At 42.8% G+C, this 15,300-nt stretch overlaps 1 protein-coding gene across 21 annotated transcripts in view; it reads right to left on the bottom strand.

Annotated features, from left to right (window-relative positions):
• LOC148892018 (regulating synaptic membrane exocytosis protein 1-like) overlaps positions 1 to 15,300 on the bottom strand; it is a 75,897-nt gene that overhangs the window by 14,682 nt on the left and 45,915 nt on the right. For 6 of the 21 annotated variants that reach the window (XM_089007147.1, XM_089007149.1, XM_089007148.1 and 3 more), the window contains 13 exons: positions 14,834 to 14,935; positions 14,382 to 14,444; positions 13,884 to 13,961; positions 11,801 to 11,998; positions 11,035 to 11,124; positions 9,260 to 9,337; positions 8,728 to 8,793; positions 8,315 to 8,428; positions 6,399 to 6,505; positions 5,208 to 5,311; positions 3,836 to 3,996; positions 2,138 to 2,290; positions 705 to 922 (listed from right to left, as the gene is read on the bottom strand). In XM_089007147.1, the coding sequence (XP_088863273.1) occupies positions 705 to 922; positions 2,138 to 2,290; positions 3,836 to 3,996; positions 5,208 to 5,311; positions 6,399 to 6,505; positions 8,315 to 8,428; positions 8,728 to 8,793; positions 9,260 to 9,337; positions 11,035 to 11,124; positions 11,801 to 11,998; positions 13,884 to 13,961; positions 14,382 to 14,444; positions 14,834 to 14,935 (1,532 nt within the window). The remainder of the gene's footprint in view (positions 1 to 704; positions 923 to 2,137; positions 2,291 to 3,835; positions 3,997 to 5,207; positions 5,312 to 6,398; positions 6,506 to 8,314; positions 8,429 to 8,727; positions 8,794 to 9,259; positions 9,338 to 11,034; positions 11,125 to 11,800; positions 11,999 to 13,883; positions 13,962 to 14,381; positions 14,445 to 14,833; positions 14,936 to 15,300) is intronic. The other 15 variants (XM_089007152.1, XM_089007156.1, XM_089007158.1 and 12 more) reach the window with 12 other exon arrangements.

Genomic DNA, 15,300 nt, shown 5'->3' with positions numbered 1-15,300 from the left:
CCCGACATAAAAGTCCTTCTGAAGGAAAAGAAAAGGGCTTTTGTGTCGGGCAACAGAGAGGAACAGAAGGCCGTGCAGATCCAACTGAGGAGGAAGATCAGAGAGGGGAAGAAGGCCTACAGGATGAAAATCGAGGAGCAGCTGCAAGCCAGCAATGTCGTTGGTGTCTGGAAGGGCCTGAAAAACCTCTAAGGCCACAAAAGCCCAGTGACATTGAACGAAAAAGACAAGGACTGGGCAGATGAACTCAACCGCTTTTTCAATCAGCTTCATGCCAAAAAGAGTATGACAGATGCAGTGTTTGCTATAAGAATGCTGATAGAGAAGTACAGAGAAGGTCAGAAGGAATTGCATTGTGTCTTTGTAGATCTGGAGAAAGCGTACGACAGGGTGCCCAGAGAAGAGCTGTGGCATTGCATGAGGAAGTCTGGAGTGACAGAAAAGTATGTCAGAGCGGTGCAAGACATGTATCATGACTGTAAGACAGTTGTGAGGTGTGCTGTCGGTGAGACTGAGGAATTCAAGGTGGAGGTGGGACTCAACATTAGCTATTTATTTCATTTAATTTTGATCCCACCACCAAGAAGTGCATATCATTTTTGGTGGTGTCACATTATCCTAGACATACATGAGAAATTATTGAACTGTCATGAACAATTTTGCAGGTCATCAGTTTTGAGTTAACAATTGACAGGGCAACTCACCAGGACCACTTATCTGCGAAGTACTACGACTGCGGCGGTTTCCAACAATGGCCACCACTCTTGCACTGAGGCTTGAGCGTCTCTTCTTGTTGCCTCCACCCACTGTTCCAAGTGCTGTGTCTGACTGGCTGCCATCGGTGCGCTTCTGCGTGTAGATCTCCCCACTGACACTGGAGCTCTTCAGCATGTTGCGTCCCGCCGATGCTCGCATCTGCCGACTGAAGAAAAAAAAGAAATTGCAATCAGATGATCAGATACGGAGAACAAATATACTACTATTAAGCAGATTCTTTACTTACAGACAGTGTAGGTGTTCAAATAGCTGACATGTTTCGGCGACTACTTCCGCCTTCGTCAGAGGACGACGAAGGCGGAAGTAGTCGCCGAAACATGTCAGCTATTTGAACACCTACACGGTCTGTAAGTAAAGAATCTGCTCGTCTCACCCCCCATGCGTGGTGTCTGTCCCCCATTTTAGCTCGGGTCCTCTACCAGAGGCCAGGAAGCTTGAGGGTTCTGCGCAGTAACCGTGCTGTTCCCAGCACTGCGCTTTTCTGGACCGAGACAGGATGAACTTAGTACAACAAATATACTAGTCGAGAATATGTATGCCAAAGACCGTGTTTTTCTATAAAAGTGAATTTAAATGCGTTGGGCTACTGTCATACGGTTTATCCTTGTCAAACACACAACTGCTACTCACCTGAGTGAGGGAGTGACAGCAAGACGTGTGTGTGTGTGTGTGTGTGTGTGTGTGTGTGTGTGTGTGTGTGTGTGTGTGTGTGTGTGTGTGTGTGTGTGTGTGTGTGTGTGTGTGTGTGTGTGTGTGTGTGTGTGTGCATGTGTGTGTGCGTGTGTGTGTGTGTGTCGTGTGTGTGTGTGTGTGTGTGTGTGTGTGTGTGTGTGTGTGTGTGTGTGTGTGTGTGTGTGTGTGTGTGTGTGTGTGCATGTGTGTGTGTGTGTGTGTGTGTGTGTGTGTGTGTGTGTGTGTGTGTGTGTGTGTGTGTGTGTGTGTGTGTGTGTGTGTGTGTGTGTGTGTGTGTGTGTGTGTGTGTGTGTGCCTGCGAGTGTGTGCATATGTGTGTGCATGAGAGAGAAAAACAGATATAGATAGCGATCGGGATGAATAGATGGATGGATGGATGGATGGATGGATGGATGGATGGATGGATGGATGGGTAGGTCGGCAGGTAGGTAGAGAGATAGTAACAAAGTGATCCGCACGGAATTCATCTTCTCGTGATTTAAAATAAAGTAGTACTTAATTTTTAAATTTTGGATAAATAATCTAAATCGGAACTTTGAACAGAACACAACACAAATACCCAGAATTCCGTTGGAAAGCAGGTTAGGTACTCTGTTTGACCTGCTTTCCACTGGCAGATGGTCAGGGAATTCTTTTCATCTATATGATATGATATGTTTATTTTTACCTGGATTCCTCAGTTTCTCCAGCTACAGTGTGTCTCCTGCGTTTCAATTCCTCTGAGAAACGTCTCTTTCCTGCTGCCCTCTTCCTCTCCTCTTCCCTATTCAACCCCCATGAGATCCTCCTGTCTTTTTTATCTTCTTCTAATGACTTAGACCTGAGTGAAGTTTGTTTTCACCCCGACAGTAATTGAGTTATATATGTGTATGCGGCAGAATCATGCAGCAGTTGCCATGCAAAAAAGAAAAGACACAAATCCATTAGCATGCAAATTACAAATGATACAACCAAGCACATGCTAATTTGAACAAAAAGTATTGACACTAACTCTCAAACGTGATAACAGTGGTACCTAAAGTTACAAACCTCCGTGACCTCGTTTGTAACTTGAAATGTTGAAAAATCCAGGTCACATTTCCATGTATTATATTGAAAATGCAAATAATCTGTTCCAGCCCCAACCATCAATCTATCCAATCATTGTCTCTATTTCAATACCATACACCCTGGTTTATATAGCACTTTCACAACACCTGTAGCTGCAACAAAGCGCTGAACAAAATTAACACTTATCCAGGGTCAGGTCGTAGAGGCAACAGCCTGAGTAGGAAAGCCCAAACTTCCGTCTCTCGAGCCACTTCTTCCAGCGTTTACCAGAAAGGCACTCCCAGTGCACCCGGGAAATACAGCCTCTTCGACATGTCTTGGGTCATGCCCGAGGCTTCGAGGATCCAGAAGGCATCCTAGTCAGACCACTGATTAGGATGTTCAACCCACCTCACCTGGCTCCTACCGACCTGAGGGAGAAGCGGCTTGACTCTGAGCACCAACCGGCGCTTCTCACTCGAAGAAAAAGCCCAGACACCTTGTGGGGAAATCCCATTTTGACCGCTTGTATCTAAGATTTATTTTTTTAGGTCACAACCCACACTTTCTGAAAATAAGTTTGGGTTGGAACATAGATTGACCAGTAAATCAAGTTTAATTTAAAACAGATTCTTATCTTACAGACAGTGTATGTCAGAATCAGTTTTAAATTAGATATCAAGTAGACAGGATGAACTTAATACAAACAGTAAATCAAGTGTTTCACTATCAGTTCCTTCTTCACCATGACAGACCAAAAAAGCCCACATCACAGCTGACACTGCACCGAATCCTGCAGTCCCTCATAAACAAGACCCTATATCAATCACTCAAACTCATTCACTTCAGGCAAGATTTTATCTCCAACACTTTTTTTCCTGAGGATCCTCATTTCAGATTTTGAGATGCTGATTTGAAGTTGAGTAACAGACGCTGCGGCTGCACACAAAAAAAGCTTTGTCTCCATCAGTGGTCAAGCAGCAAACATTGACTTTTCTGATGTTTTTGGAGGGTGTTTACAGACAACAGTGACCTTCAAGTCATTCTCACGTGGAAAAAAACAGCAACATCATGATGATATCAATGACTGAAGAGTGAATCCTACCAAAAAATAGCACAAGACACACTGCACTAATCAATCTGCTCATCAAAATCGGTTGGCATACAGAAACACACATAATAACAAAGGCAGCTTTTCGACTAAAAAAAATGCTTGCTGAATTTGAAAAGTTCGCATAATGGATTGTTTGTAACTTGAGGTTCCACTGTTCTGTAGTCGAACATTATTACTGATTTGAAAAATGTCATCAATACAAAACTTAACAAAGGTACTGACCTTAGGCGTCCCCCCGGACGCTCTGACTGGATAGACATGTAGCTAGTGCTACTGAGGCGAGAGGCACTGCTGGCACGGGAGAGAGCCGACATATCGCTCATATCACTGTCTGACGACCTTGCAGACATGTTGTCGCTGCTACGTCGCTGCTCTGCAAACATCTAAGAAAATGAACCGTAGATGTATAATTTAAAGGTGATTCTCGAGCCTCAACACAAGCTTGGGTGACCCTGGCTCATTATATAAGTAGCTGTTTTTCTTTAATATTTAAAAGTAAAAGTAAAATAAGAACAAAGTAAAAGTGAAATAAGTAACAGTAAAATACGTCTGTGTAAGCTCTCAGTCGTGCAGGAGTGGTCCATCGATGAAAAGGTTCCTTCAGCCGTCATCTGTACTTTTTTAAGGAGAGGAGTAGCAGTACCTTACATTGCAGGAGTTTCAGAAAAACTACAAAGAGTACTTTGGCAACACAAACCGATATTATTTCAAACCGATAAACACTTTAAGGCAAAAATTAGTGCATCCAAAAGATAGGATGCCAAATGAAAAACAAAGTCATGTAGTTTATTCAATAGATTGTAAGAATGAAAATTGTAAAGAGCAAAACATTGGAGAGACTAAACAAATTCCCCAAAAAAAGACTTTATCAATATCGCAGGGATAATACTAGTGGGCCTCAATCGGCAGTACATATGCACGTAAAAGCTAGCAACCACTCATTTGATGGCAATGAGGTTAAAATCTTAGCAAAAGAGCATAGAAGGTTTGAAAGGGGAGTAAAAGAAGCAATTTTCATAAAAAAAAGCTAAATCCTTCATTAAACCGATATGGTGGGGTGAGGTTCAATTTAGATTGTTTGTCCGATAGCCTGCTCAGGCAACATAGGTTAGGCAACATTAGTAACACTGATGAGGTGATACCGGAGGGAGTGGGGCAATCAGGCCAGTCGTTAGTCAGGAATGTAGGAACAATCGGTGGGGCTGCAGGGAGTGGTCCTCTGCTCCCCCCCAACCTGAGAGTAGGGACCTATCATAGCAGTGTCTGGCGCCGCCATGTCTGGACATTGGGGATATATATATAGGGCCGATACTACCAGTAAGACTTTAGTTCGCTGAAGAAGCATCTTGAATAAGAAGCGAAACGTCCGACACCTTCAAAGAAGTACAGATGACGGCTGAAGAAACCTTTTCATCGATAACAGTAAAATACTTGTTAATGATAAAATAAAACAATACAATCTGCATTACCCGACATGCTGAGTTGAATTATGTCTAGATAGATTTTAAAACATGATTAAATTTGATTCTATTCTGTTTTACAAATTGGACATTAATTGGATTTTCTAACGAAGACGAGCAAACGGCAAGATTACCTCCCGTTTATTCTTGAGGTCCGACTCAGGGTTGTGGGAAGCTGAAGGCCGGTAAGAATGTACTTTCATATGCAGCTGTCGGGCTCGCTCTTCAACTGATAGGGCTAACATAAAATCAAGAACGAGAACTTTAGTGAGTCAAGTAAAATATTAAGGTCTGCTTCTTGACCCAATTACATGTGATACATACATACATGAATATGACATACGTATTTTGAATGACAAAGAAATGTATTAATATCGCACTGTTTGTTCACCCTCCCTAAACATCATGCAGTAGTTTACACCAAAGGACAGCACATAGCTGGAATTAGGGAGGTGTTGCAGGTGTTCTCCCCACCAATTCATAATATTATGAGCCAGCAGCACCCAATCTCCATTATGTGTTGATGGTTCACTGCTACCCAGACTACCCTCTTGTCCACTGTGGTGAGGCCCAAAATACACGTACCGAACCAGGGGGTAATATTTACGTCCACACCTGCTTGACACCTCTCAGTGTGAGCAGCTACAGAGGGAGAATCTAACCCCTCTCGAGAGCACTGGTACCAGATCTGAAGCCATGTGTCGACACGAACCTTCTGAGATATAATCAGAACTGCTCAACTTTGCACAGCAAATTAGGCTCTTTCCCTTCTAGAGAGGCGACATTCCATATACCTAGAGGCAGATTTCATTGCTATATCGATCAGACCGAGCAATGTGACTTTGGCTGCCGCCCAGCTCGTATCGCACCCGGCTCCTATGGCCCCTCTCACAGGTGGTGATTCCATGAGAAGTTGACCTTTAGGGCTGAGCCAGGCCGACCTCCCCCCCATGGGTGCATGACCAACAACCAAAGATTTGCCTTCAAGGCTCACCTACGGACATGGCTCCAGAGAGGGCCCCTGCTGACCCATGTACAGGCAAGGCAACTATTTCAAGATAGTTATTCACCATAAGGATCTTGTGAGCTGTGTTTTATCCGATCCCTCAACTAGGATCTGTTTGACATGGGTGACACTACTAGGGGCAAAAAGCAAGAAAGAACTTGGATTCTTGGATCAGAGAAAAATGCAATCAACTCTGCATTATTATTATTATTGGTTGTTGTCGTTGTAGCAGTACAACAAAGTTTGACCTGATTGAATATAAATACCTCCTGATTCAAGCATACAGAGTATTGAATGAAGTTGCATCCACATATCATACCTTGTTCTATGCTGCTGCTTTTGGCCGGGAGCTGTGGAAGCTGCCGGCCCCTGCGACTGGATGACGGAGTCCCCATTGCGGAAGAAGGGCTACCATGAAGGTGTGTTCTAGCAGAAAGCGACAAAAATAGACAGCAAAAGATCAAGGAATGGGGAAAAGCAAATGGCATGAGTATTTCTTCTTTTTGGCGAGGTAACAAGATTAGACAGACAAAAATAAAAGGTGATGATAGGTGAAATGGGATAGTACAGGATATGCTGTAAACAGGCAGGGGAGACGCAAGAGAGGGGCAGAACAACATGCTCATAATGAGCGCATATGTTGAGTTTCCTTTCTTTTGGTGTTTTTGCCGACGAGGACCGGCAAACGCATTCGTGCTTTTGTGGGAATGAACACAGGTATCTTGACTTCAGCACAGGTGAGGCGCACAGCACACTTGAGTCTGACCTTTTTTGAACGACTTCACTGTCAAGTGTCTAAGGGGCATGTAATACAAAACGTCCTTCGTCCATTCGAACTAACAAAATCTATCCATTTTCCGTGCTGCTTATTCCTCATGAAGGACACGGGGGGTGCGGGAGCCTATCCAAGCCGTCTTTGGGCACAAGGCGGGGGACACCCTGAATTGGTTGCCAGCCAATCACAGGGCATACAAAGTCAAACAACAGTCACTCTCACACCTGAGGACAATTTGGAGTGTTCAATCTGCCAGCCATGCATGTTTTTGAAATGTGGGAGGAAACCGGAGGACCCGGAGAAAACCGACACGCATCCGGGAGAACATGCAAACTCCACACAGGGAGGCCGGATTTTATAAAACAGATGTGCCCATGACATCGATCACGAGCGATCGATAGGTCACTTCTGGGTCCCAAGTCGATCGTGAAGGATGTCGGGTTAAAAAAAGTGTCTGTGCTAATTAGTAATATACAAGTAACATCCGACTTATGACCGGGTTCCGTTCCGACCAAACAGTCGTAAGTCAAATTGGTCTTAAGTCGAAATCCATACAAAATGTTGAATAGAGACTCGGTGCTAAATGACTTGCAAACGATCTGATTCTGATGCCACGGGGGCGGGCGCGCGTGCGTGGATCTGGGTCGCTGGTATTCCAACAGTTGCCCTCTCTCTGCGCCGACGCGTGGTTCGAGCCCCGCGGCCCGACCGCGGCATTTATTTTGAATGTGGGAGGAAACCGGAGTACCCGGAGAAAACCCACATGAAGAACATGCAAACTCCACACAGGGAGGCCGCAGCGGGAGGCGAACCGGCGACCTCTGCACTGTGAAGCCGCACTTGCCTAACAAAATACAGTCTACAAAATTCCCAAACATGGTGAACTAGACCAGACACGTCACGAAAATGAAGGTCCGCCATTTTTTAACGACAAGCGCAGATTGGGAAGAAGAATGTGTATATGTTACACACTACATATCCTTATTTCTACACAGAGGTAAATAGAGTTTTGGTTTCGAGGAATACTATTGAAGTCACTGACGGTGACACTCGCCTGACATGTCTGCGGGCAGCGTGCCTTCGGTTCTCACTCGGTGACAATATGGATATGGCTGTGGATAGTTGTTCGCCTCTAAATGTGCCCTATGACTAACTGGTGACCAGTTCGGGGTGTAGTCTGCCTTCCACCAATCAGCTGGGAGAGGCTCTCCAGCAACCACAATGAGGATAAGCGGTGTTGAAAATAGCTGGATGGAATTCTCTAGGCGGTTTATGCATTATGCAGGAATGATTTGAAAGGTTTCATCACTTGAGGGGGACATTAGAAGATTCTGAGAAATTCAGACTTCAACCACCCAACTCAATCAAATATTCTACAGAACACGTGTAAGGTGTAATGATGTCACGGGGTTATTGTGCATACAAAGTGAGCAACAAAAGGGCCACATAGTGGGAAACACCTGTCTGTCTGCGGAGAGTTTGGAGAGCAATCAGCCAAAGCTGTCTGGCCAAAGGGTCTCAGTGGCCAACCTTTGCCCCTACTGCCCCTGAGGATAGAGGTGGGCTGGATGCGACTGTCATTTACAAAATAATAACAATTAATAAGAGATTTTTTTTTTGCTAAATATACGTATCTCAAACAAACCATTACTACACGTGTACTTATTAGCAAAAGACAGTTGTATGCAAGTTTTATTCAAACTATGTCTGTATTCATAAACACTAGATAGTGATGGTGGTTTGTTGAACGCTGAAAGAGTCACATGCTACAAAGGACATATTGAAATATAAAACATTGGAAAATTGATCATGTGAATCAAAATACAAAGTGAGGTAGGAGAAATATGACGTGTAGGTGGATGAATGCTCTCACCTGTCAGCCTCCAGGTTTTTTTTGCTGCCTTTTAGACAGTCTGGATTTGATGTATTGCTACACTGCCTGTTTCGGTAAACAGTAAAAACCCAGAAAGAGAGGAGGAGAAACAAATATGATATGGCAATGACAATGATCAAACTGACAAAAAATGAATACTTGCTTAGTGTATTGACATCTTGGAGTGTGGACTTTGTTCAGTCAAGAAAGGAATATAGGCAATCATTTCACAGTGCATTGTATTGTACTGCATTGTATAAGAAAGTGCTTATGAGACAAAAATTACAACGATTCAGATCAAGTACTTAATAAGGAGCAGGGGTTGGAAATGAATGGAAGATGACAACAGCTTCAGCCCACAAAAGTTTAGAAGGGTCCAAAACAGTGCAGATTACTGCAACAGTGATATCCTATTATAAATAAAAGTCTACAGGACAAGTGTCAGCATGTGAGGTCAGAAGGATAAGAAGCAGGCAAGCGGAGCGGCAACATAATGCTGGGACAGGGACAGCGGAAAGGTCAGGCCTGATACCTGTCTTCTTCAGAGGCCACATGTTCTACTAAGATCCGGGGATTTGAGGGGGTCTTGCAGGGCAATGAATTGGAGCACCTGGAGATATGTGGAGTAGTGCAGGTCAAGAAACCAGATGCATGGAAGAGGTTTATGTTGAGAGGAGAGTCAAGACTTTGCACCAAATGCACGACACGAGCAAAGCTGGTCTGGCTCAGTCTATATGAACCAAACCTACGCAAGTTCATTTACACTTTTTGACCACCTGATCGCACGATAAGCTGTCCACTGTTGTAACGGCTCTCCCTGAAAGGGTTAACATGCTTCACTGCATAGTATACAGTAAAGTCTCGTTATATCGATAGTACTGCTTATTGCGATACTATTTCTATGAACGCAAGGAGAAAATTCACATGCCGCAGGATCGGATATATTGACAGTCCGGTTATATCGATATTTTTTACTACTCCCGAGAATATCGATATAACGAGACTTTACTGTACCATAGTGTGTGTGATGGGTCCAAAACAGTGCATATTATGCAATATGATATATATATATATATATATATATATATATATATATATATATATATATATATATATATATATATATATATATATATATTTGTACCGATTGGTTCAAACCGCATAAGCTACTGATGAGTGCATTTACTTAGTATTTGGAGAAAACGGAGAAAACGCTTAAGAACAACTGATTGACGATATGCAGTACTGTTATGGTCAATTGCGGAGATCAAACTGGGAGCAGGTGAGGGTCACCCAAATGATTTTCATTCCCAAGATTGGTGGAAGTGCAAATCACTTAAACCCCAGTGGGGAGAAGCGCTACAAAGTCGAAGAGAAAGAAAGAGAAGAAAGAAATGCTTTGTTATATTTTTGATGGGATGGAGGGATTAATGTCTGAAGAATATCACTACTGCCTCCTCGTGGAGTTTGCTGATAGCTTGTGTGTATCGAGGTTATTCAACTTCCTTCAGACAAGATGCTCCTTATTCAACAGCTGTTTTTCATCAATTAACTCATTGATTGCCAGACGATGTGCAAAAATGTGTCCACTCCAGTGCCAGGTTTTTTGTATGTTCACTCAAATTTCAGGACCCACAGAATATTGAGTTATAGGACTACATAAACATTCAATGGAGCGTAAGAAACCTTAGATTCTCTTCTTTCATCAGAAAATAAAGTTAATTCCTAAATTATATGGGTCTGGAGTTATCAGAGCTTGAAATAGGGCTGGCTGTACAAAAAGCAAATGCCGCCCCCTCGTGGGAGGGAAAACATGACCAGAGGTCTGATCAGCGCTTTATAGGCACCCCGCCAAGAAAAACCAAAACCCGAACAAATTTGGGACGGTGCTCCACGTCATGCTTTTCAATTTCCGAAAAAAAATGGGAATGGCAGTGAACCTTTTCATGCACCCTGTAACCTGATAACATTATAAGCTTTGTACCTGAAAGGTTTAACATTCAACTCCAGAAAATGGTCAGAATTTTTTGCAATTAAATTATTGTCCGAATGTGCTGTGCAGAACAAGCTTAGTATTTCTCAGAATTAAGCAATGGTTAGAGTACGTCCAAGAGGAACACTTTAGTTGCAGCATAATCTGTCTTTGAAACGAAAATGATTTCGACGTTTTCACATTCCACATTGAAGGGTGAGAGATGCCAATGAGAAATAAACTATGTACGAATTAGAGCATGACGCAAACCCGAGTAGCAACATAAACTGATGTGAAGTAAGTGCACGCACGTGACAACTATTTATTCTTAATACCTGTCTCTGTCAGAAAAGTGACAGTTGGTGTCTGGTCTCAAACACGTGGTGCTGGCACTCCTCACTCTATCCAACGATGGCTGCAGGTCACTGCGCCGCCACAGCATGGCAGCGGGGCGAGGTAAGGAAGAAATCAACGTGGCGGCACGGAGGAGAGGAGATAGGGTGGAAGTGATTACAAATAATGCCGAACAAATAAACAAACGAATCATACAGAATGGGATAATCATGAGACGTAAAACAGAAAAAGCATCAGATTGTGCAGAGACACGGAATGACTCGAAGGCTGTATTTCCATTTATCATAGCCATTCATTCTTCCATACACTGTAAGGCCACTCGGACTGAAGGTTGGTGGGTTTCCATGGGAACCAAGTCTCAGTGGAAAAGTGTCCGCATGTGAGAGATTGATGAAAAGTGAGAAGCTCGCTTTCATCTTATCTGACGCATATGGCTGCCGTTGCTTTGCGTTGTCATATCATGGCACAATAGGACAACGGTTATTTTCAACAGATGGCTGGCTCAGTCCCATTACAACAAAATATCATAAAAAGAAAAGAAAATATCAGGGTGCGGCCTCCTACCGAGGCCGATACGGGTTTAGGATTTTAGCGCTTGTTTAATGTTCTACATTTGCAATTTCAAGTACAAGCTTAAGCCACTCTGTGTTGTCACTCACTAAAGAAGAAGGAAGGAAGGAAGGAAGGAAGGAGATGTTGGCGGTAATCAGAAGACAGGTGGAGGAACTGAGAGGAGCATGTTCTTACCTAACTGTGACCTCATCAGTGAACCTGAGGACACGGTGTGCAAAGACACTACGGTGCACGCTGTTGCCCGCCTCGTGCCTTTGGGGCAGCCTGCTTCTTATGCATGCAGGGAGGGTGGAACTGTACATCATCCATACCCATGAAAGGCAAGAAAAAAATACAACGAAAAGCAAGAAAAAAAGAAAATGACACATGCACCTAAAATATGTGAAGAGAAACAAAACGAATGAAGGGAATACTGGTCTGCAAATGGTGATGGTGACATCAAAACATGTCTTTCTATGTCCTTCTCTGTTCATTGTAACAGCACCGATTCCAAAATGAATGGGCAGTTTGGGTGGCAAACATCACAGTTAGAAGTCCTTGTGCAAGAATAGCTCATACTTTTCTCTCTCCCTCTCTGTCGACTTACAAAGTACGTCCGTGTAAAAACCCTGTTCACAAAATAGTAGGGACATTATTGTCCAAAACACAAATAAAAAGAGAGAAAAATGATTTGCAAATGCTTTTTGCCATATGTTCAATGAAATAAACTACAAAGATAAGATGACAAGACCTGGTTTGCTTTCAAAAGTTCACTCATTTTGAATTTGGTGCTCACAACCTCTTCCCAAAATCTATGATGTCTCCTTTCCTTTTAACAACATTCAAGCCATGTTTGAGAACAGAGGACCCACATTTCTGAAGATTTTTGTTTTTCTTTTCACATTCCTGCTTGACGTAGCACCCAATTTGCTCAATCGTCCAGGGGTTACCTTTGCATTTTGTGCAATACATTTTCAAATGGAGATAGCTCTGGACTGCCGTCATGGCAATGTCGTGTAAGCACAGTTCATCCATGAAGCCACTCTTTAGTAACATACGCCACAACAGAGATTTCAGACAGTTGACCACTTCAAGCTGTACATTAAGCACGTATCGGAAAGAATTCCACCTCCAAAGCTTCAACAGTTGCCGTCTTCAGTGTCTAAATGCTTATTGGATTTTGAAAGAAGCTAATGTAACACAGTGGGAAACATGGCCCTGTCCAAGATTATGCGGCCTATAAATTGAATTATAAAGTTAAAGATTATTTTATCAAGACAAGTTGATCCCTTTGAACGTGAAATATCTTGTCTTTGTAGTCTATTCGATTAAATGTAGATTGAACATGATTTAAAAATCATGTTTGGAGCTGGAGCCCAGCCAACCGGTTGCCAGCCAATCGCAGGGCACACAAAAAAAAACAACAACAACCACTGGTGCTCACACTCACACCTAGGCACAATTTAGAGGGTTCAATCAGCCTGCCATGCATGTTCTTGGAACGTGGGAGGAAAACGGAGGACTTCACAAACAGCCTCTGCACTGTGAGGTCAATGCGCTAACAAAACCACGGGCCCCCCTATTATGTTTTACTTATAGCTGCTTGTAAACGGAAACTTTTTTTTTACATAAAGGATGGGTTGAGAGAGAGAGAGAGAGAGAGAGAGAGAGAGAGAGAGAGAGAGAGAGAGAGAGAGAGAGAGAGAGAGAGAGAGAGAGAGAGAGAGAGTGGGAAACAAAGGGGGGAGGGAGAGAGGGAGAGATATGCAATGACATAATATCTTTTGGCTAAAATTGTGATCTGAGGTTGGATACAGGATAAATTATAAGTGTCAATACAATAAACCTGACGTTTGTCGCTCTGAGGGTGACTTTGAACACAGCCTTTAGTTCACAACAGCTCAACCTCATGCCAAAACTTCAGGAGAATGACAATTGTTGCCCTGGCCGACAAGTCCCCCTTCACACAGCGATGTGACCCCTATTAAGGGCGGTTTGGATGAAATGCACATCGGCATTTCTGACTTAAAAACACAAAGTCACACGGATACAAAGGGAAGGTCCACAGTGCTATTTCTATTGGCAAAATCAAGATGGAAAAACAAGCAGGCATCATAACAAGCAGAGCGATACAGACATATGGGCATTTCATGTGCTGAGAGAAAAAAAGCTGCAGTGACAGTGATAATGGCTCACTCACAGCACAAATGAGTGCAGGGAAAAAAACTGGACAAGAAAGAAAAAAAAGGAACAACGACGGATGACCCTTCTTGCTTACCTGTACATGTCTTTATGGATACCATTTACTAACAAAGGCATTTTGGGAGGGAGTGTGTTGCTATGTTTGCATGCAGCCCTTGTTGTATGAGCGGAGGCCACGCACATAAAGACAAAAAAAAGTATATAACTGCTATAAGTGACATAAGAAAATGCAAAATGAAAATAAGTTAATCCAAATAAATGCGCATTATGTTGGGACACAACTTGTGCAGCAATCTTTTCACGCAGTGACTTTGTGTTGTTAAAATGTGTTAGTTGTAATAGTCGTGTGTTGGTGTGTGCATTTCAACAGTATTTGAACTTTGCGCTGAACCACTTGCAGACACTGACAACTTTTGAGCGACCCCCCCCCCCACACCCCACACGCACGTTCACACTTAGTTTGCAACAATACCAACATAGTGTGTCAAATGTTGGTGTTAGTTATGTATTGAGAATAACAGTTTTCATACTACAAAATAAAACGACTGCGATTTATTTTATTTTGTTTTTTTACCTGTTTGTGTGGAGGCACTCTGCGCTACCGCCTCGGATTGACCTTTGAATCTCCAGGGCCTCACTGTCATTGCCATGACGATGGGTGAACAAATGGTAAATCACCCCCAAAAACACACACACAACAGAAGAGGATGGCACCTTAGAAAGGCATGTACTGTTATAAATGAGGAACATCTTGAAATAAATAATTCTGCGTCATCATTAATTCATCCCTGAAGAATATACAGTCGACTGACATTGAAATGCAACATGTGTACATGTGTACTTTCACACTGTTGTTTAAATTAGGAGTAGATAGCTTTTACAAATATAATCAGACTGAATTTCTAAAACATTTCACAGTTCGTAATAGTTGTGGGTATGACAATGAAAAATAAAACGCAACTAACGACAATCCTGATGCGCTTATTGTCTTGACATCCACAAAATGTCAATCCTTAAAAGGGTTACCTGTCTTCAGAGCACTCGTAGTCAGAGTCGCCAGAGTGTTGATGGTCTAAATGGGAAGGGGACTGGGAGTGGTGGCGGTTCTGATGAATCTCATCTAGACTCCTAGGAGGAAAAATAAAAAATAATTAATAAAAAAAAATCCTCAATTACACAACATACACAGGCAACTAATGTCCGAGTACAATTAAGTTGAATGTACAGACAGGATACAATATGATTCAAATATACTGTGAATCCAAATTAGAGGGTGACACGGGAGTGGGTTTTCACACATATGCCATTCTATTTGAACAGAAAAAAAATCATGTCTCGCCCCTATCCCAAGTTGGTTTCAAGCAAAAAAGAAGACCCCAACTCCCATTCAGCTTCCATTTCGGAGGTCGGTTTCAAAACTGGCTGTGGATCCTTCACAGCAGGGGTCGGGAACCTTTTTGACTAAGGGAACCATAAAAGTAAAATATTTAGAA

The sequence above is a fragment of the Hippocampus bargibanti genome, linkage group LG10 (assembly GCF_051943395.1).
Source record: "Hippocampus bargibanti isolate YZ-2025 linkage group LG10, ASM5194339v1, whole genome shotgun sequence".
Taxonomy (NCBI): Eukaryota; Metazoa; Chordata; class Actinopteri; order Syngnathiformes; family Syngnathidae; genus Hippocampus; species Hippocampus bargibanti.
This window is presented reverse-complemented; position numbering and strand designations above follow the sequence as displayed.